The sequence below is a fragment of the Neopelma chrysocephalum genome, unplaced genomic scaffold, assembly GCF_003984885.1.
Source record: "Neopelma chrysocephalum unplaced genomic scaffold, ASM398488v2 Primary Assembly neopelma1_45, whole genome shotgun sequence".
Taxonomy (NCBI): domain Eukaryota; kingdom Metazoa; phylum Chordata; class Aves; order Passeriformes; family Pipridae; genus Neopelma; species Neopelma chrysocephalum.
This window is the reverse complement of record NW_020897704.1, coordinates 20,178,979-20,200,627: the sequence shown is the minus strand read 5'-3', so window position 1 is coordinate 20,200,627 and position 21,649 is coordinate 20,178,979. Positions and strand designations below refer to the sequence as shown.

General features: G+C 51.2%; 1 protein-coding gene across 3 annotated transcripts in view; it reads left to right on the top strand.

Moving 5' to 3' along the window:
• The first annotated feature begins 9,171 nt into the window (after nucleotides 1-9,171).
• GATA3 (GATA binding protein 3) overlaps nucleotides 9,172-21,649 on the top strand; it is a 28,978-nt gene continuing 16,500 nt past the window's right edge. For 2 of the 3 annotated variants that reach the window (XM_027679574.1, XM_027679572.1), the window contains exons 1-2: nucleotides 9,172-9,365; nucleotides 18,494-19,097. In XM_027679574.1, coding sequence (XP_027535375.1) covers nucleotides 18,857-19,097 — 241 coding nt within the window. In that variant the 5' untranslated portion in view covers nucleotides 9,172-9,365; nucleotides 18,494-18,856. Of the gene's footprint in view, nucleotides 9,366-17,339; nucleotides 17,857-18,493; nucleotides 19,098-21,649 lie in introns of those variants that run through there. The other variant, XM_027679573.1, reaches the window with a different exon arrangement.

The window sequence follows — 21,649 nt, the reverse complement described above, 5'->3', positions numbered from 1 at the left end:
GGGGGGGAGATATTGCACACCTGCTGGCTAGTTTCTCTGTTAGGGGGAGGGAAAGAAAATAAAAAAATAAAATAATAAAAGTTTAATAAACGTGTGCTGTGTTGTGGATGACTTTGTGGCGACCTTTGTTGCAAATGGCCTATGCATGCGGAATAATGGTCTCCGTGCAGAGAGGGAAATGGCTTAGTGCTATCATCGTTGCCTCGGTAACCATCAGAGTCTCCATCTAGCAGAGAGAAATGAGTTATGAAAAGGCTTGAGTGAAGAAGGGATTAACACATGATCCCAGGGACAGCATGTCAATCAAAATCAGCGGAGAAATTACACTGCTCTATTTGAGAATGTCTCCGGAAACGCACCCTCGGTGGGTGTATGTATGTGGATGTATGCAGGCGTGATGGGGAGACGTATAGCTCTGAGCCTCCTATGGAATATATATATTTTTATATGTATATAACACAGAATATCTGAGATCACTGGTGTGTATGTGCACAACCAGCCCCTGCACACACATTGCTTACACATTCCTGTCCCAACACACACATGAGGCACCTCTCCATAAGGACACACCTTTGCGATGCCCATATTTGCTGGGCTCCATGCTGCCCTGAACAACCAAGCCAGTGAAACCCCTAATAATTTAAAAAAGAAAATTTTAAATAATCCAAAATGCACATTTGATCCTGAAACTTCCTCATCCTCTCTCCAGTCCTCACCAGCCTTCAGTGAAATGCCCCTGATGACATCTCTTTTGAGACTTCACCTCCTGAGGCCCTTCATGCACCTCCAAAAGGGAGAACAGAAGGGAAGAGATGCCCTAGAAGATGCTCAAAATGCAACATCCAGGGCAATATGGAGACTTCAGCTTTAGCCTGGGAGCCTCGGTGGCTTCACCTGAATTTCTTCCTCCAGCGCCGCACTCCTGAGCTCTGCAACTTGTAGGTCAAGGGCATGGGAATTAAACCCACGATTAACTCCCTCTTGGTTTTAGCTCCTGCAAACTCTGTGGTGGTTACAACCCTGGCGCTGCTCAGCCGTGTGTGGCTGTGCACACATTTCCTATGGCGATTGTTTGCCTTGATTCAGCTGACGAGCTTTACATTACCTGGGACCGGAGTGAGTTTTCTGCTAATGTCAGGAGCAAAATGTGATTGCTGGGAAGGGAGGGCTGGAGCTGAGGAGTGTGGCTGGAAAAGGCCTTGAGTATTTGTTCTGTTCATTGGCCACTTCAGTAATAGAAAAGTTTTTCTTCCAGGAAATTCTCTCTCCCTCTTTTTTTTTTCTAAGCAAATGATTGTTATGGGCAAAGTAAAATTTCTCTTTGGTTTCGTCACTGACTGCTGAGCCATCCAGCCCGCCCTCATGCTGGGAAGTGCAAGAGCACTCACGGAGGGGATTTGCCCCCTGAAAGCATTGCCCTCCACCCAGCCCTCCACAGCCCCGGGTTCTCCCTGTGCTCATGGCCCAGCATGTCCCACTCACACCTGCTTGTTGGCCCCTCAAACCCACAGTCCTACCTCCCTGCATGAGGCCCTGCACAGCTCATCCCACACCCACAGCCGATTAACACTTCAGCTACAGTCCCTTCAAAACCATCCCTATACGTTCCATACGTGCACGGACTCTTCACCTGCCCCCACCCTACCATACCCCCATCACCACAGGCAAACTCTTCCACACATCCCTCTTTTTCCTGGCACACAGACACACATGGCATTGTCCCACCTGCCCTCAGAGCCTCGTGCCCTGCGTCACTCCAGGGTGACAAACCCCTCCCGGGCGCTCAGCCCTCCCAGCCAACCCTGCACAACTGCACCTTCTCAGGTGCACCTTTGGTTTTCCCCCAACACAAACACAGTGTGACCCCTCCACCCACACGCTACAAAATCCCCCCTGTTTTCAAATCCCTATGGCTGCACCCTCTCATCTGGGGTGCACCCACCCACTCCCTGCAGCTTCCCACAGCAAACACCGGGGATCAAGCACACACAAGCCCAAATGTGGGTGCCATCAAAACTCACCCATTTTCCAAATGATCCCAAACACACACACTCCCCTTTAAGGGACAGAGACACCCTAGCCTACCCAGGGCCACCAATAAACTCTGTACCAAGGGTTTCCACAGCCCTCCACCATGGTGAGACCCTTGACCCCAGCTTTTGGGGGGCTCTCTGAGACGCCACCCTCTTCCTTCCCCCCTCCTCGCTTTCCCTTCTCTCGGGTTTATTTCCCCTCCGCTCCCACTCCTTCCCCCCTCTACTTCCCTCCCCCCTGCCACGTCCCCAGCCTCCCACACAAGTTTAAAGCCATCAGCCCAGCCAACGGTTAACCAAATCGCCTTGACCTCTCTGCTATTTGATATTCGCCTCCTTGACACTCATTTAGGAGCGCGCAGCGGTAAAGCAGACATTGGACAAGTCCAGCCTGAAACCAAAGCCCTATGAAAGGAGGAGAGAGATCAGAAGAACCTGATAGCTAGGAACTCGTTCTCTCCAAAGGCTTTCTGGACATTTTAGCCTGGATCAGGGGTCCGTGGAGCGCCAGTTCGTCGCCAAGCAGGGTGTAAACGTTAAATGTTAGCTATTTGTTCCAGAGATTGGCATGAAGATCGAGCCTTTCTGCCTCCTCTCCCGCCCGACCCCCCCTCCCGCAGTCTCTCCAGCCCGTCCAGAGTCTCACAGACACTCATTCATTAGCAGTTTAATAACCCTCCCGACGTGATAACATCCTTTACTCCCGGCTCTGCGAGCGGAGGTGACCCTGGGGGGGGGCTGCTCACTCGAGATGCTCCGGGAGGCGGGGGGTCGGGGGGTACCGGCTACTCCTGATGCAGTTGTTGGATGAGGAAAAAGCATCTTCCACACACACACCCTCCCACCCCCGCGCAGGAAAAAAAAAAAAAAAAAAGAAAAAAAAGAAAAGCTCAACTTTAGTGCTCGAGTCTCTAAAAGTCCGCGGGACGCCTTCCCCCGGGGTCCCCAAACCTGGAGGGGGACACACACACGCTGCCACCCTCACCCCGCGCCTCGTGTCCCCAGCCCCGGCTCTGCCGCCGGAGCCCCCGGCGCCCTTCTCTGGTGACGCGGAGGTGCTGGAGATGCTGGCGGTACCTCACCTGATCGAGCCCTATATTATTTTAAATGGCTCTAATTTCACTATTTGTCGCGTTTGGCCCGTAACTGCGGATTCAGGCATCTGAAACAACCTTTCGAAACTCTGATTAGTTCAGCTTCGTTCAGTGCCTTTTCCTCCCTCTCCTTTCTCCCCATTTTTCTCCCCTTCTCGCTCCCTTTCTGCGCGACTTTCATGCGCTGCAGATAAGATATAAAATGCTCTATCGGGATACTGTAATATTAAAGATCAAAAGTGGCATCAATTGAAGACCAAACGCGCGGAAAACAAAGGGGAAGGCTGGGAGATGTTCATCAGCTAATTACAACTGCAAATATTATGCAAATTTATCTTGGCACAGAAATGGAGAAAGCGAGTTTAAGTGTGGAGATAATGCTGGAATATTGAATGTTCAGCTAAGGGTGGGACGCGGTCCAATAAATTCATCTGAGGGAGAACCGGTATTATATATATGTATATTCCTATCAAATCATCTACACTTCAGATTGGGGGGGTGGGTATCAAAAATTGCGGTTATAATTGATACTTGAAATTCCTTGACAAATATTGCACGGAATATACGGTGGAGGAAGAGTAGGGAAGCCGAGATTAGCGTTTGGATGGGATTTGTGAAACACCGCATACAAAACGATGAACCTATAGCGGGGAGACGTGGAGAGGGGGTGGGGTGGAAGGTCTCCCCCACTCAAGACCCCAGGTGGGAGCCTTTCCCTTTAGGCAAAGGGGAAAACCAAGTTATTTTTCAACCTCATTTTAGAAACGTCTCTCCCTTCCTGGAAAAAAAGGACCATGCTAGACGTGGTTAATGATTAAACACCGTCCCTGTGCCGTGAGAGCCAAGAAGGTATGAGAGGGAGCCAGGGAAACTTAAACCAAGGCAGAATAGAACCGCCAGCACCTGTCCCCAGAAATTTTATCATCAGGAGTGTCTGCACACAAAGAAAGAAAAAAAAAAAGGGGAAAAAAACCTAAACAAAAAACCCAAAGCACAATCAAGACGCAGCAAATTGACCACGAAAAGGATTTTAGGCACCATTTTCTCTTCTGTACTGCCCAAGAAATTCAGAGGCGGGGATGCTCCAGCGCGGGTCGGGATCATTCCCCAGCCCCTCGCAGGGTTTTGGGGGGGTTATCCCAAATCCCGTTATCGGGTTTGACCCATGCCGTGACTCAGCTGAGATGAAGTTTTGGGCTGAGTTGTTATTGCTGTGGGAATCCCTCCCTCCCCCACCCCATCCCTCAGAATGGAGCAAAGGGGGTTTTATTCGCCACAGAAAATGTTTGAGATGCAGCTTTTCCCTGTGCAGGTGAGGAGGCAGAGCCCGGCTGCTGCTTCCCTTCAAGGATTCAAACGAATACATTCAAATCTAGCAAAATATCAGCAGATCTTCCCCTCCTCAGGCACACGAATATCAATAATTTCAGGTGAATGTTTTCCCCCCCGCCCTCCATCCCCTATTTCATTTCTGCAGCCAGAAACACAGCGCAGCGTTCATTTGCATACAAAGCAACACGCGGAGTTTCTCCAGTTTATGAGAAATGCCTTAAAAAAAAAAAAAAAAGGAGGCAGAGACACAGGGAGAGAGAGGGGAGAGACTCCTCGCAGAAACCTTATCGATTTTTTGCTGTGCATGTATTTATTTGGCAACGGGGCGGGGAGAAAAAATGAACATTATTGGCAGCCCTCCCTTTAAAAAAAGGGGGGGGGGAAGAGAGATGCAAATTGTGTTTTCTCTTAGCCCGGCTCCGTGCTTTATTCAATGTTTATGATGCATTATCTCCCCCTTAAATAAAAAATAAATCATGTAAAATTAGGATCTCAGAGCCACCGAGAGGAGAATCTCCGGTCGATTTTCTTAATTTCAGTCTGAAAGTGACACACTAATTAAAGCGCCTCATCATCTCCCCCTCCAACTTCTTTTTATTATTATTATCAGATTTACCTTATATTTTCCCAATTAAAAAAAAAATCAGTTTCGCGCTGCCCCCAGGATAAAACTAAACTAAAATAAGGACCCACGATTTTTTTCCCCCAACGTTGCCCATCGCTTTCCGCCATCAGATTCATTGTGATGTATTAGATGCAATAAATTATCCCATGTAACAAAACATTGGGAGCTGAAAGGGTGATAATCTGGAAAGCAGAGATAAGGATTCATTATTCCGAATCATTATGAATCCAACGTTGCCTCTGACTTCTTTCTTAATCAGCTCCTCTGATCCTGGATATGTGAGCAGCACAGATAAGGAAAGAGTCATTTATAATTCTGTACCTCGTCTAATATTTTAAAAAAAGTCAGAGGCAAGAAAACGCTATAAAACACAAGCAAGAGGCGGGCTCCGAATGAAATATCACTTCGATGTTGTTAGAGCCGCAGTAAGATTTAATTAAAATTCTCCTCTTCCACGTGCTTTATATATTTTTATAAATACATTTTGCACCTTGGCTGTAATGGATAGGAATTTACAACTGAGGCTATTTGTTGGGGTCTGGCTTTGACTTTATTCCCAAGCCCCCGATTTGGGTGAATGGAAGATGTGGACGAAGGGGGAAAAAGGGGAGGATTATTTTAATTTCCGAGGTTCCCCCCCATCCCCACTGTCCCTCCCCAGCGCCCCCACAAAGTCATTAGGTCGATCCTACCAATGTAGGCGGCCGCGTTTAATGGAAATCGTTTTAAAGCGAATATACTCTGCGCACACAAAGCGCAGGATCAATGCCAAAGCGGCTGATTTGGGGAGATCAAGACGGAGGGTGCTTTCTCCCCCTCCTTGGAAACGAAGATTGCAGCGATGATAATAAAAAAATAACCTCTCTGAGACTGTGTTTTCACAGCTGGGGAAGGGGGAATTATTGATTATCGACAACTTTTCTCCGGGCTGGGGGGAGAGAGGATGTTTTTTTTTTTTCTCCAGAGCAGACAAGGCAGTTTAATTATAGCGAATAAAACATCCTCAACCTCCCCTCTGCAGCAGGCAGAGCGGTTATCCCTAACAATAACATATGGATTTTATTTATGGAGGGTCCGACTGCAAATCTTGGTACAGGCGGAGCTGAAATCGATTGTGTGTGTGTGTGTGTGTAGGTATTTATTTCGATGTATACGCGTCTAACTTTGTGCCAGGAGGAGAGCAAGAGGTGGGGTCAGCCACACGAGCTGTGAGAATCACAGGCTCCCCTAGTAAGCTGGAAAACACAAGGAAAAAATTTATTCCATATATATATATGGAAAAAATATGGAATATATATATACATACACACACACCATATATATATTCTGCGTATATATATTCCATGTATATATATATATACACACACACACAAGGAAAAATATGTATGTGTGCGCATATATATATATATATATATAATTTTTTTCATGTATTTATTTATTTTAATGATCTCTGGGTATCTGACTATTGCTTTTAATGTATATTCGGACCTAAACTGCAGGCATCGAGGCAGGTCTGTGATATTTATGATAAACCCCGGGTGCCATTTAAAGCCTCATTAGTTATGTTTAACCTTTGAATCACCAGCCATCGTAGCTAGAAATGAACTTCACGGTGCGGGGTGGATGCGGGAGGGGGGGGATTGATGTGGATGCGCCTGCGCCTGTGCCCAAATTCTCTCTCCCTCCACCCCAGCAAGCCCCGGCCAGAGGAATAGAGACAATAGTGCGGGGACTCCATCTCCGTGGGCTTCCCGAGCGGTTTTGGCAGGAGGATTCTTGATTTTTCGTTTCCCCACCTCGCCCCCCACTTTCACGATGTGCTTAGGCAGCCCAGATCCAGCTCCCTCCCCCCCCCCCCCCCCCCCCCCCCCCGCCTTTTTCATTTTTTCTTTTTTCTGGGCAGTTTTGAAGGGATTCCGGGCAACACCTTCCAGGTTGATCTCACCTCCTTCCCGCAGAACTGTTTTGGGGAGTAGAAGATTTCCCAGGGATTTTCCCAGCCCGATGATGGGGAACACACACCCCGAGTGATTTCAGCTGCATTCTCCTTTTTTGTTATCCCATACCGCGCAAGGATTTATCCCCGGCTCCTCCACTCGGCTCAGTGCAAACCACACAAGCCTCGTGGCTATAAAATCCTCTTTTTTTTTTTTTTTTTTTTTTCCCCCCGAAGCTTTTCCTTAGCAAAAGGCACAATTCTCGGCGAAGGTAGACGGGCTCAACCCTCCTCCCTCCGCTTTTGGGGTGCCCGAGCTGTTTCCGTCGGTGTTTGGCTGTAGGAAGGTTCCCTTAGCAGCCCTAATGAGCTTTAAGTTATTACCTTAATTGAATGTGTTTTCTAAAGATAGAATTGGGAGGCGATCGCGTTACCTTTCACCTCACAGAGAGTCACTCTAGAAGCAGCGATAGCGAACTCCCAACGTCAGCAGAAAAACCCAACAATATCCCTCCAGGACCAGGAGTGTGTGTGTATATACATATATTTAATTTTTTTCCCTCACTAAGTGATCAATTATCAAAATTTGCCCCACTTTCTGGAGCTCAGGGACTCAACACCGCCGGGATGCGTTGTCGGGGTCTCTACCGGGTACCAGAGTCGGGCCGAGGAGGGCGGCTCTGCATCCCTCCAGCACGAGTGGGTCTCCCACTCGTGGGCCTGGGGTCTGCTCCATGCACCGTGTTTAGTTCTGGGATTAAAGCATTTCTGGTTCCTTCCCGTGGTAGCATTCCACGCCAGTGGTGGATGTGGGAGTTGATGTTAAATGATGAGGTGGGGGAGCGTTTTTCCCCCTCCCGACTTTTCCCGCTCGGACGTGGCTGCCCATCCTGGTAAAAGAGCGTGACCACTCGGCGAAGCGTTTTCCGTGGATAAGTCCTCCCCAGCTGGTCCTCCTTGTCTTGTCTGGTTTTGCTGGTAGGACACCCCCTCCCGCCCCCAATTCCCTCCCCCCCGAAATGAGCACCCACCCTTAACAAATAAAAAGATCATCACCAAACCGTGGGGAAGTTTTCTTGCAAGCAAAATCTGCCGGTGGATCGAGTGTAACGGGGGGACACACTGAGGCTGCGGCATTAGGTTTTGGGGAATGACACGAATGAGGGGTTAAGTATGGAGAATCAGCACCTTCCCCCGCTTGCCCCCGTCAGTTCCTCCATCTTCTCATCGCTGAAAGATTTGGGACATCCCCGAGAGCCTGTAGCATGGCCACAGCCCGGCTCCCTGGCTTCTCCTCCCCCTACAGCAGTTTAAGAAGGGTTTTTATCTTCCCTCCACTCCCCAGCCCTCGAAAACCCCCAGGTGTTCACGGGGAGGGGAGATTGAGGAGCGGGCAGGAGACTGAAGATCCCCCCTCGCCCGCCCCTTTCGCTCCGCACTGGCCCTGGGCTTAAGCCAGTCCAGCTCTGAGGGGACAGAGAAGGGGACACACAGACCCCCAGGGCTGGGACCTACCCCTAGGTCGGTCCCTGCCGCGCTCCTGTCCGTGGCCGGGAGCCTTCCTCGTCCCGAAGAAGACTGGGGGACAGGGGATACAGGGGCACTGTCGTCTCACCCCCCACTCTCGGAGGGCCAAGACATGCGTGTGAATTATTATTATTTTTTTTTTCCTGTCTAGATCCTGGAGCCTTACACAGATACACATACAAAATAAAACTAAATTAGCGATGACTAAAAGCAAATAAATAAAGGAAAATAGGGTCGTTAAAGGTGTGTCCGTCCTCCCTCCCCCACTCCCGAGGAGAAGGGGGGGTAGACGAGAAGAACCAGCCCCTCCCCGTTAATGTCACCGCTTTTCCTTGAAAGCTTTCGATGCAGCGGAGCGAGCCCCGGCGTTATTTGCGTGATCATACGCTTAATTATATTTCCCCCTCTCTCTCTTCCCGCTGTTCCAGGCTCACGGCGCTGACAGTTGCTCCCGGGACGGGTTACATCACGCTCACACCGCTGCGAGCCCCAGTACCTGGCGCGTCCCCCCGGCCCTGGCCCTGCCCCTGCCCCCCCCCCGCCTCCACCTCCCCGCCCCATCGATGGGTGTGTAAAGAAATGGCCCATCATATTCCTCTCACTCCTTCTCTGCCCTTTCCCAACCCGGAAGAGCTCTGATCTTCAGCCCAGCCCGGAGGAGGAGGAGGAGGGCAAGGGTGGGCGTTCGGAGGATGCGGCTCCCCCAGGTTTTCCCCCTCGGTGGGAGCTTGCGACATGCCAGCAGCGGCTCCGCTCCTCCCGCACTCCTGCCCTGAGCGCTCCAGCGGAACCGGCCAAAATCAAAAGCGTCTGCCCAGGTCAGTGAACACCGATTTGCCTGTTCGTGTGTTCCCCTCACCCTCCTACTATTTTCTTCTTCCTTTTTTTTTTTTTCTTTTTAAATTCTTCCCATTTTTATTCCTTCTCCACGTGGAGGGCATTAGGATGGGGAGCTCGGCTCAAAGGGCTTGAAACTCAACCCGACCCTCCCTCATTGCTTGGGGTGCATGGGGGGAAATTTAGTTTTCCCGGTGACCTTGGGGAAAGCCCCACCACCCCGATCCGGGAGGGAGCCGAAATTTTGGAAGCGGGTGAGAAGAAGCTGTTTTACCCCTGAGTGTTAAGAGGCAAAGGAGTGAGGCTGGGATGGCGGGGGGTGGGAGATGAGACACGGCGCTGTCATAGCTGGGATGTGAAATATTAATCTCAGGACGGGAAGGGGTAGGTAGATACCTACGGGATATGCGGAATCGGGGCCTTTCCGTTCCGTCTTAGTACCTATGTGCAAATATATATATAAATATATATACTTTGTATATACGGACCTAGTCGTATGACTCTGTGTACAGCGATATTCACGCGGGCAGGCATCTGCCGATGGCTGTGGTTCTGTACTATTCCCACAAATACCGATTTGATTTGATTCTGTGAGATTGATCTGTGCTCTATAGTGCCTAATATGTACTATATGTGTAGTACTCTATACATCCACGTTAAAAATATCTAATATATAACACGTAATAGGAATACTATAATTCTGACAGAATCCATTTAGGGTGATCCTCCACCGCTTTTCGTAGATATTTCTCCTTTTTATACCTTGTAAACCCAAACCAGAGCTACCGCAGAGACGTGTAATTAAGGTAGGCTGAGATGAGGAGGGAGATGGCTCCGCTCCGGGGCCGGACCCCGCACCTTCCCGCGGTTCCCAGTCCCGCCGGGGGGATCCCCGGGCCGGGCCGTTCTGGGCTCCGACAAGCCTGGGGGCCGCGGGGCGGGAGGAGAGCTTCCCCTCTTTCCTGGTATCCCTGGATTTAAGTCTCCCTCCTCCTTGCCCTCTTGTCGGAAAATTTTCCACCCCCCACACCGGGCGGAGGATGTTTCAGGAGGGAACCTGGAAATGGCTCGGGCTGTACAGAAATCCGCGTTAGCTGTCATTGAACGTCTTCAGAATAGAAAAGGGAGAAAATTATCTATCTATCTATCTATCTATCTATCTATCTGTCTATCTATCTATCCATCCATCCATCCATCCATCCAAGCTCTCTTACCTTCACGTGTCCGTACACAGGCAGCGGGCTCCGGGTGACAGATTTTAATGCAACCGGATAATTAATAACCACGGGCCCGGCTTGTTTTCTCCATTATTTATGGGCCGCAGGTGCGGAGCGGGGGAGCCGGGACCCGGCGGTGCCGCGGGCAGGAGCTGCTGCTCCGACAGGGCGGACACCGATCCCCCTTCCCCGGGAGTACTGGGGTGTATCCCGGACAGACAGGGGGGACAGTCAGGGTCCCGGCAACCTGAGGGCCACGGGAAAGGCGAAACAGGCTCTCGGAAAGGAAGGAGGGGAGAGGGAAGCTCTACTGCACCCGCGGCGTTTTACTCCCGGCTGGGACAAAGCGCTTCCTTCTCCCCGGGGATGTGAATTTTTTTTTTTCACAGAGCCGAAGGGGGTGTTTTAATTTCAGGTGGGGAAATAAGACGAGAAGGTGTTTCCCCGCAGGGTCAGGTAGGGAGTGCGATGCGAGGGAGGGGGAAGTCTCGTCTGGGGGCTCCGCTCGCCCCCTGGGATGAGCAGGGCATCGCCTTGTGCTTGGACGAGGGGCGGGGGACAGCACCTCGGGGAGCTTGTATGGGCTTCTCAGGGGAATTTGGGATGCCGTAGTCGGCTCTTTAGAGCGAAAAGAAATCGTGTGGATTCCGACATCCTCGGTACTATTTGAATTTTGTAGCTTCTGACGGTAGAGCCCCGCGTTTACGGAGTGGCTTGACACTATGCGGGGCGGCCGCGTCTTGCGGGGTTACCCCCGGTGGGGTCTGTGGACAAGGGGTGTTTGTTTTGGGGCGTGCAGGGACGGCTTTAAACGAGCAGCAGCCAGACGCTTCCCGGAGCAAATCGCTCCGGCTTTAATCCCGGGAGGTCGGGATATGCCCCTGCGTCTCACCAAGGAGCTGGTGTTAATTCTGCCGCCTCCTCTCGCGCCAGCAGCCTGGCGATTTGTGCTTTCTTCTTTATCTAAGTCCCGGGGTAATTTCTGCTTTCAGGAAAAAAAAAGAAAAGAAAAGAAAAGAAAAAAAATCCTTAAACACGACGGCAGCTTCACCTTCTCCGTGGGGTTCGAGGAAAACGGCGCTTGTCGGCTTTACAGCCTGCAAGATGCTTCAGTACGCCTTCAAATCTATGGCTCAAAACGTTCCTGGGAGATAAAGCAAACCCGAGAAATACGAAATAAACTGATTCCCCCTCCCTCTTTTTTTTCTTTTTTTTTCTAATTTCTCCCTCTTAATGCACGTCTTTAACCTCGCCGTAATATGGAGTGGTTATTCAGGCGGTTTTCTGGGTTTTTCTGCTCTTATTTTTCAATTCTGTGGGGTCGAATTCTCCCCGGAGCGCCGCCCGCCCGCCCCTGCCCGGCACCGTGCCCGGCGAGGACCCACTCCAGGGTCGGGAGCCTCTCGCCCAGCCCGGAGAGAGGGATAAAAAGGAGAGAACGGGAAAAAAGGAGAAGCAGAACCCCTTGTCCAAGTACACTTCTGCTGTCTGAGAAAGGAAAAAGTGCGTGGGGGAGGGAGAAAAGAGACTTACCGGGCTGAGCGTAAAACCGTGGCTGTGCTGCGGAGGGAAGTAAGGAAGCAAAGCAGGGAGGGAGAGAAGGAAGGAGGGAAGGGAGCTGGATTCTGCCTGCCATCCCGCAGCAGGACGGGGCACCGGCAGAAGGGTTGACACGACTCCCCCCCTCCCCTTCTCCCCTTTGCCCGGCTCCTCTCCGCGCCTCAGCCGCGCAGTTTGGGGAATGTGTTGGGGGAAGAGGTCGCCCCTGGGACTTGCGGAGCCGGTTTTTGATCTTTCTCAGACTTTTTTTTTTTTTTTTTAAACTCCTGCAGTGTCCCGGGGCAGTCGCCCTCCTCTCAGCTTCAAAGAAGCGGAGGGGAGGAGGGGAAAGAAAAGTCCCAGTTTCTCTCCTCCCAGTTTTAATTCTTCGAATTTCTTTTCTGCGGCAGAGCAGGGTTTTCCCCCTCTCTTCCTCCCCCTCCATCAAATAGCATCATTTGCGCTGAAACAAAAAAAAATTGTGTGCGTCTGGAGTGGGTGGTGGTGCACGAAGGGAGAAAAAATTGGACCCGGTGTAATCAGCCGATGATTTGTTCTCTCTCTGAATTTGCATGGCTCGGCACTTCTTTATGTGCGTGTGTTTACGTTTCCTCCAGATCTCCGTGAAGGGGAGATAAATGAATTATAAGAATAGAACGGAAATATATACGCATATGTTAAAAAAAAAAAAAAAGAAGAGTGAGAGAGGGAAAAAAAAAGAATGAAACATTCATGTGTCTGGTTTTGAAGCGAAGGGGAAGGCTCATCTGGGATGAGAAAGGGAAGATGCAGAAATGCAGTCTCTCTTTCACTTCAACCACTATTATTATTATTATTATTATTATTAATAATAATAATAATAATAATAAATTTCCAGCTTCTAACTGGAGGGATGGTGGTCATCGTTTTAGTGATAAAGGCCGGGGGGGGGGGGGCCTTGGGGAAACGAATCATAATTTCTGCCTGATTCACGAAGGGGGGGGGGAAGAGGAAAAAAAAAAATTCCCTCTTCTCTCCACCTTTGTTTAACCCGAGATTATCTCAGCAGCTTTACCAGGGCCCAGCACCGTCCCGTCCCGGGGGCTGGCAGGATCCGTGCCCCGGGAGGGGCTGCCCCAGCCGGGAAGGCGGCAACGCCACTCACAGCCCCGGGTCCCTCTCTCTCGGCAAGTTGCTGTACACAGGCAAAAAAAATTAATAATAATCTTCGGAGCTCTGCCCTGGGCCGTGTCCTCTCCATAACCCCCCAATTCCTCGCTCCCGGCTGTTTGTACAGCTTTACCTGTACTATTCTGGTACCCTGGAAGAAAAAAAAAAGGCAGCCCGACAAACGTAACTTAATCCCCTTTCAGTCAATTGTCGTTTAAAAGGGGGCTAAAGGAGAAGGGGGGGAGAAGGGGGAGGGGGGGTCTGCCTGTCCCCGCCCCGAGGTGCCAGTCGCTGCGGTGGGCACCAACGAGGACGGAAGAGTGGGGTGGCCCCGGGTCCCGGCTCCACAGCAACCTTCCCTGTATCTATTTTAACAGGAAGACCTGAAGGAAAAAAAAATAAAAGCGGGGGGCCCCGGCAGCTTTAATGCCCTTTGACTGATCATTTTTTGGGGAGCGGTAGGTTGTGTGACCGCCCCATCCCACCCAGTTCAGGATTTTGTTGTTGTTGATTTTATTATTATTTAATTCCCTCCTTTTTGGGATTGTAAGTGACTTGTGCTAAAAGCGTTTCCTCGTGACCTTTTAGAGCCAGAGTTAACCCCATTCCCCCCCCCCCCCTCCCTTCCCCAACCCGGGGGGATGCTGGGGCCCCCCTCCCCGAGGGCCCCCTTCCCCCCTCCCAGCAGAACTAACCCCCGAGCCCCCGACCCTTATCTGGCGGCTGGTGGCGAGCTTGGGGCTAATTGCTCCAACAATGGGCTCCTATTAACGCCGAGCTGTCACTGGAAACCCTGCTGGGGGCTGCCGCGGGGGGGCGAGGTGATGGATCTGCAGCCACAGCCTGGGAAAAGGACGGTCAAGGCCAGCGCTCCTCGCAAAACCCCCGGGGATCCCAGGATAATCCGAGGAGAGGAGGAAAATGATGGGTTTACTCTCTCTCTTTTTTTTTTTTTTTTTTTTTTTTTTTTTATTTTTTTCTTTTCCTTTTTTTTTTCTTTTGGTCTTTTGGTGGGGTTAGATTTTACCCTCCCCACCACGACTTCCCCCCGGCTGCGAAAGGGATGGGATGATCGAGTCTATCCAGCATGGGTTGAAAATAAAGGGACAGTCTGAGAAAACTAGATTGAAAGCGGGGTCCTTCTCCCATTACTGGGGCTGTGGCTGCGAGGGGCAGGCGGGGGACAGGGTCCCATCGTGACACCCCTGTTGTCCTTCACAGGGGCAGGACGGGGCCACTTCTTTTCCTCCCGCCACTGATGGGACTTGGTGTAGCTGCTGATTTATTATTTTATTTTACTTATTTTAATTTTTAATTTATTTCATTTTTGCTTTATTAATTTTATTTTGCATTAATCATTTCGTGTCCGCCAAACAGTTGAAGGAAAGCGGTTTCCCCAGTGCCTCTGGACAGGCTAAAGGCGGCACGTTTTAAAATGGCTTAGCAATTTTGTGACCTCTGGATGGAAATTCCCCTCCTGTGATCCCACGGCTGTAGGTCTGAGGGCTGTAACTGCCGGAGGGAGGGGGGGTGGGAATCTCAGCTCACCTGCCCAAAGATCCCAACTCGGCACCAGACGCCCCCCAAATGTTAAAAGAGAGAAGGTGACTTTTCCCAAGCTCTGGAGACCACTCTGGCCCGCAGGATATTCTTGGGGTGCGGGGGAATTTGGGGAGGCGGAATAAAGGGGCAAATCCCGGGGAGACTTCGCCCTCACATCCATAAAACGCTTAAAGCTGGGGAGGGCAGGAAGCGGAAAGTTTGTGCTCTTGGACGTTGCTCCCCTCTTTACCGTCCTCCTCCTCTCAAAGAAATACCTCCCCAAAGGAGGGCCCACCTCGGTTCTGGGGCACCTTAAACACCTCAAAACACCCCCACGCCGCGGGGATAGAGGCCATGGGGCCGCCTGGTGCGGAGGGACCCGGCGGGTCAACCTGGGAAGTGCATCAGGAGAGATCGCGCTGTTTTCCCTTCTGTTTCCCCCCCTCAGAGCGCACCCCAACTCCTGGGGTGTGTAAAGGAGGGGTCACCCCTCAAAATAAAAAAGCTACGGGCAAAGCGGGTTCTCTGAGTGGGGGGGGAGAGAGGAAACACGAGTTTTCTCGGAGCGAGTTAAAGCCCCCGGCTCGGGGAGGGTCATCCCGCTCCTGTCTCCCCCTTCCCTCCCGTGCCCCCGATAGGATGCCGGGAGCGGTGCCCGCTCCCTCCGGGCGGCGGGGCTCGGTCCTGGCGGCGTCGGCGAGGCTGGGCAGGGCTGGGGAGCGTCGATCCCCATCCCCCGGACAGTTCTGGGAGGGGGAGCTGCCACTCCCATCTCGGCTCGTCCACCCTCCTCGGCGCTCCCAATCCGGCACGTTTCCCGGGTTCCCCCCTGCCCGGGCTACGCCGACCCCAACGTATGGCTGATTCTCGGTTTTTATACCTGCCCCGGAAGGTGACTTTTTAAAAAATAAAATAAATACATGTATGTGCATCCACACGGCGCATCCTTCACGCGTGAAACCGCAGCGCTGCTGCCCTGTCCCCACGCCCAGCGCCGATGGGCTGCGCCGGGGGCTTAAAATCAGGCTTAAAAATGGGCGCCCTCGAGGACGCGGGGCATCCATCCATCCATCCATCCATCCATCCATCCATCCCGCCGTCGGGAGGCTCAGCTCCGCCGGTCGTCGAGCGGAGCCGGCTCCGGAGGCTGAGCCCAGTCCGGTCCCACTGAGCGGGGACCGCCCCGGCGGCACCGCCGGGACACCGCCACCGGCACAACCGCTGCGGAGCCCCGGCTTTAACGAGACCCTCCCGGTATAAAAACTCCTCAGAGGCACTTCCTTCCCAGCCGGGCTGCGCTCCTGCCAGTGCGGAGAGACAGAGGCACCCAGTGAGTGACTTGTTCTAGTGCTTTTTCAAAAAAATAATATTATCTTTTTTTTTTTTCCGTTTCCCCTTCATTTTTCCTTTCACTCCCCACCCTTTCCCTTCTTTTTCTTTTCTTTTTCTCTTTCTTTTTCTTTTTTTTCTTTTTCTTTTCCTTTTCCTTTTTCTTTTCTTTTCTCTTCTCCTCTCATTTCTTTCCCCTCTTTTCTGCTCCCTTTTCCTCTTTCTCTTTTCTTACTTTTTTCTTATTTTTCTTTTCTTTTCTCCCTTTTCCCCTTTTCTTTCTTTCTTTCTTTATTTCTTTTTCTTTCTTTTTTTCTTTCTTTCTTTCCTCTCTTTCACTTTCTTTACTTCTTTCCTTCCTTCTTTTCTTCCTTCCTTTTTTTTCCCCTTCCTTCTTTCCATCTTTCATTTTTTCCCCATCTTCCTACCTTTCCTTTCTCCTCGCGTCCTTTGTCTCTCTCTTTCCACCCGCTCTCCCTCATTCTCCCTTTCCCTTCTCCCCCTCCCCTGTGTCCCCTGTGTCCCTGTGCCCCGTTCCCACCCCATTCCCGGTGGGATGCCCCCTGGGCACCGCTAGGGGATGCCCTGGCTCAACGCAGCGCCCGGGCCGGCCCGGAGGGGCGCGGAGGGGCAGCCAATCAGCGCCTCCGGGGGCCGGGCGAGCAGCCAATCAGCGCCGCCCGCGGCCGGCTCCCCAGTTCCTGCCGGTCGCCCATTGGCCGAGCCCGCGGGGGGGCGTGGCCGGCCGGGGCTCCCGGGGGTCTCGTCGGTCCCGTCCCGGAGCCCCCCAAGGGATTGATGGATCCCCAAGGGATTAGTGGATCCCCAAGGGATGGAGTCTCCCAGACCCAAGGGATGAGCCCCCCCGTCCCCTCCCGACTCCCGCACTGACCCCCCCATCTCTACCTGACCGCCCCCGACGTGCCCAGCGGAACGAGAAGGGGGGGAACAAACCCACCTCGAACACCCCCAAAAACCGTGTTATTTCCGAACGCGCGGCCGTTTCTCTGCGCTTGCGTCCTTAAAAATAACAATAATTCAGTCCTGCGTGAGGCCGCTCTAAAGAGGAGGAGAGGCGGGTTTATTTCGGGGGGCGGGGGACGGCCCCCGAGGTCCCGCACCTGCCGGCGCATCCCCTCTCCTGGGGGGCTCCGATCCACCTCGCATCCCCCCCGGGAATCAGCGGGATAACCCAGCGCGTCCCATCCACGCACCACCTCCCGGGGTGGACGCTCGCGGAGTTTCTGGGACAGCGGGAAAACTTAACTTCCCCCTTAAAAACAGAGAATTAAAAAAAAAAATAAAATAAAAGGCGGGGAGGAATGAAAAGAAGTTGTCGCCGGGGGGTTCCCGTGGGGGCAGCGCGGGGGCGGCCGGAGCGCCCCGCCGGTCCCCTCCTCAGGCGGGGACAGGCTCCGCCTCCTCCGGGCTTATGACACTGGAACCTCCTTAAGTTGCGTCTCGCCACAGCTGTCTGTAAGCACTGAGCCGGCTGGCGCCATCCTGCTCCTTTCAGAAAGAATGCCTTCCCTGTAAAAAAAAAATAAAAAAAGAAAAAGAGAGAGAAAGAAAAAAAAAAAGAGAGAGAGGAAAAAAAATAGAGAAAAAAAATTGGGCGAGCGAGAGAGCACAATCTGATCTGATCAAGCACTTTCAGCTTCATCCCTCCTGGGTCACATACTGCTTCTCCACCAAGGTTTGTGCGGAATTTCTTTAGCAACTTCTCGCTTTTTTTCTTTCCCCCCCCCTCTCCCCACCCTCCTTTTCTCCTCTCTCTTTCCCTTCACCCCTACCCTCTTCTCCATCGCTTTACCCCCTCCTTGATTTAGCCCCCTCCCTCCCTTCTCTTTTCCCCCCGTTCCCCCCTTTCTCGGTTGCATAATAATTAATGAGCAATCAAAGTGACTCCGGGCTGCGGAGCAGCGAATGGCACAAGTTCTCACCGACTTAAGCCACTGGAGCTTCTCAGGTGTAAATGGAGCAAATAAACAAATAAACAAACAGCGGTGACGACCAAAAAAAAAAAAAAAAAAGCCAAAACTCCCCCACCAAACCCAAGGAAGAGTAAGAGCTGGGCTGTAGGAGCGCGGTGGGAGCTGCTGGGCTCCGCTCCGAGCCGGGAGAGAGCGAAAGAGAAAGAGGCGCTGGGAGAGGTGGGTCCAGGGCAGAGCAGGCGCTTCCCAGGGATGGCTGCCGAGGGATGGGATGGGTTTTCTCCTGCCTAAAAAGTCAGGTGCTAAAGTTCAGAACTTCTCAAGCACGTTTCTCTCCCTACCTCTCTCTCTCTCTCTCTCTCTCTCTCTGCTCCTTCCCTTTCCTCTCTCTCGTTACAGGTGATCAAAGAAGACAAACATCTGCAACAGAGCGGAAGATACGAGGGGACCTCACTTCGCAGAGAACTTTTTTCCCCGATTTTTTTTTTTGTCCTTTTTAAATTTTATTATTTCCCGATTTTTTTCTTTTTTTTTTTTTTTTTTAATTTTTTCTTTTGGAATCGATCGTTTATCACCATAACCTCCCCTTCCTCCGCTTTAAAACAAACCTAACCAGAAACATCCCCCAAACTCGCCGAGCACTTTTCCCCGCCCTGCATTAACTCCAGCAGCGTCTCCCCCTCCGATCTCAAGCCCTCCGCGCCTTGCTGAGGAGGAGGAGGAGGAGGAGGAAGAGCAGCGGCGGAGCAGCGAGCGCGGAAGATGGAGGTCTCCACGGACCAGCCGCGGTGGGTGAGCCACCACCACCCGGCCGTGCTCAATGGGCAGCACCCGGACTCGCATCACCCCACGCTTGGCCATACCTACATGGACCCCACGCAGTATCCTCTCGCCGAGGAAGTGGATGTACTTTTTAATATCGACGGACAAGGCAACCCCGTCCCTCCGTACTACGGCAACTCCGTGAGAGCCACCGTGCAGAGATACCCCACGGCCCACCACGGTGAGTGCCCGAGCCGAGACCCGGCTCCCCCGGGGCTGACCCGGTCCTGCCCCGCTCCCGGTGCCGGTCCCGGCGACTCCGCGCTGCCCTGAGCCCCACCGGCCCCACTCCTGTCGGACAGACCCTCTCCTGCCGGCGGGGAAGCTACGTCACGGGTGGATTTTGGGGCTGGCTTATTGGAAATAAATAAAAATTCAGGCTTACTTCCTTTCTTTCACTTTCTTTATTTCTTTTTCATCTTTCTTTTTTCTTTCTTTTTAATCCTTCGTTCTTTCTTTCTTTCTTTCTTTCTTTCTACTTACTTTTTTCTTCGTCCTCTCTTTCTCTCCCATCCCTCTTCCCTCTTTTTCCTCTCTCTCTCTTGCTCTCCTTCCTTCTATTTCTCTCCCTTTCATCTTTCTCTTGTTTTCTTCCTTTCGCTCTCTCTCTTTCGCTTCGGTTTCTCCCCCCTCTGTTTAATTAGGTTAACAGTTAGTGTTTTCATACTGTGTTTAGTTTTTGCACGATTAAGCTGCTCTGTGGAAGAAAAGCAAGCTGGAGAGCAGGGGTGTGAAAATGACCCCGCTGTCCTCACGCTTGGGCTATTTCATTCGCACTCGGTGAGCTTGTTAGGCTTGGGTCGAAAGTTTTGCGCACTCACCCCCGGCAGCGCCATGGCGTGGGCTAAAAATAAGAAAGTAAGAAAGAAAATATAGCCTGTAGTGTAATTAGTTATCAGACCTGGTGTGTTTTCCTGAGGGTTCTGCAGGAAGGTAATGATCCACGATGTGAAGTTTGTTCCTGGGTCACAGCTTTTAGAAAGGAGGTGAAATACCTGAGGCCGATGGGGCCCAGGTCAGTGGAGGGATGAGTACTTTCGTACCACCTTTTATGAAGAATTGGAGAGATTCAGTCTTTATTGACTTGAGTTTACCTTTATGGTTAAAAAAATAGGGAAAAGATAAAAATAAAAAAGGAAGGAAAAGAACAAATGCTGGTTCGTGAAACCGGACTGTGACCTCTGTCGTGGTGAAGTCCAAATCCCCGAGGTTTGCAGTGGAAATCACCCCAAAATCAAGGAGAAGAAAGTGCGATGAGCGAGTGGAGATGGAGCCGAGCCGATTCAGGGGGCTGCTCCCAGCCCTCAGCAACTTGTTGAGTGCGAGCCTGCATTAGGCTCCGCTCAGTAACTGCATTGTTCTGCTATTAGTCCCTTTAAAACAATTATTTCTAAGGATCAGCAGCCTTTGTCCGTCCTTTCTTTTCTTTCCTTTTCATTTCTTTTTTCCAATATATCAGCAGAAAGTGGAAATGCGGTCTCTCTGATCTAGCCTGAATATTATTTACTATGCTACTTCCTGGAGAAGATAATGAATCTTGACCCTTTCTATTCGTATAACCCACCTTCCCTTCCTTTCGAGCAGCTACTTTCAGTATTGTTCACAAATGTCTGGTACGGTGAAAACCAGTTTGGAGCTTTTCTAGACACACACGAGCTCCCATGCAAACATACGTGTCCACAGTGCATCAGCTCTTTAACTATCTGTGCCTCTATACATCTGTGTTTGCATCTCTCCTGTATATTTAGCAGTCTCTATACACAGATCACGATACGTACAGAGGTTAAGGCTCTCTAGATGTCAGTGAGTTTCCAGGGCTTTATTAGCAGGCACAAACTTGCTCTCTTCCAGTTGAATAACTGTGTTTTCCAGCCTAGAGCAATTTGTTCAAGTTGCTGTGGATTTGGGTAGATTGGATTATTTAGATGTATTTTTCTATTTGTTTAGCAAGGGCCGAGATGAATTTAAAATATTAAGTACAAGTCCTTAAGAATATTTGTAACCAAAGGGGAACAAAATTGACTGTGTAAATCTGGTGGATTTTTTTTTTTACAAAGTCCAGGTCTGTATTTTAAAAGACAAGTGAAATGTCTCTTGTCACAAGAAGGGGATGGAGTGTTTCTTTTGAGGCAGTTGGTACCCTCTGCATGTGCCATATCACCACGAAAAAGCCATCTAACATTTCTGTGCAGACTCATGGAATAAGAAAAGACAAACTGAGCAGTTTGCAAAGTTTATCAGCCCTATAGGAAAGGTTATTACATATCTGTGGGCATCGTCTGGTCTTCTTCGTTTGGCCAGAAAATTCCTAGGGTCTATAGCCCACGGCTGCGTTCGGGAAATAATTTTCCAGCTACGAAAAACATGATTTCTGCAGTCGGGGCTTGGCAATTTCACGCAGGATCTCTGCTTCAAAGTCTTCATGGGATTGCCTGGAAAAGGGAGACAGTGAAGCAGGACTCGCCAAATCCCGTGTCACAGGGCTGGTACCCCTGCTCAGAGGGTCCCGACCCGGAGACCTGTTCCTGAGCAGGACCGGGGCTGCCACCTCGGGCTCTTGTAGCTTTTAAATTTTATTTTTAAAGAGGAGCGGGGTTTCGCATCAGATGTGATTTTGCTTGCTCCGCCGCATGCTGAGCTCTTTGGGAAGGAAGAGGGGGGAACGTCCCGGGACCCCCACGTGGGGCTTTGCCAGGGTGGCAGAGGGATGAGGCCGACATGTATCTGTGTTTT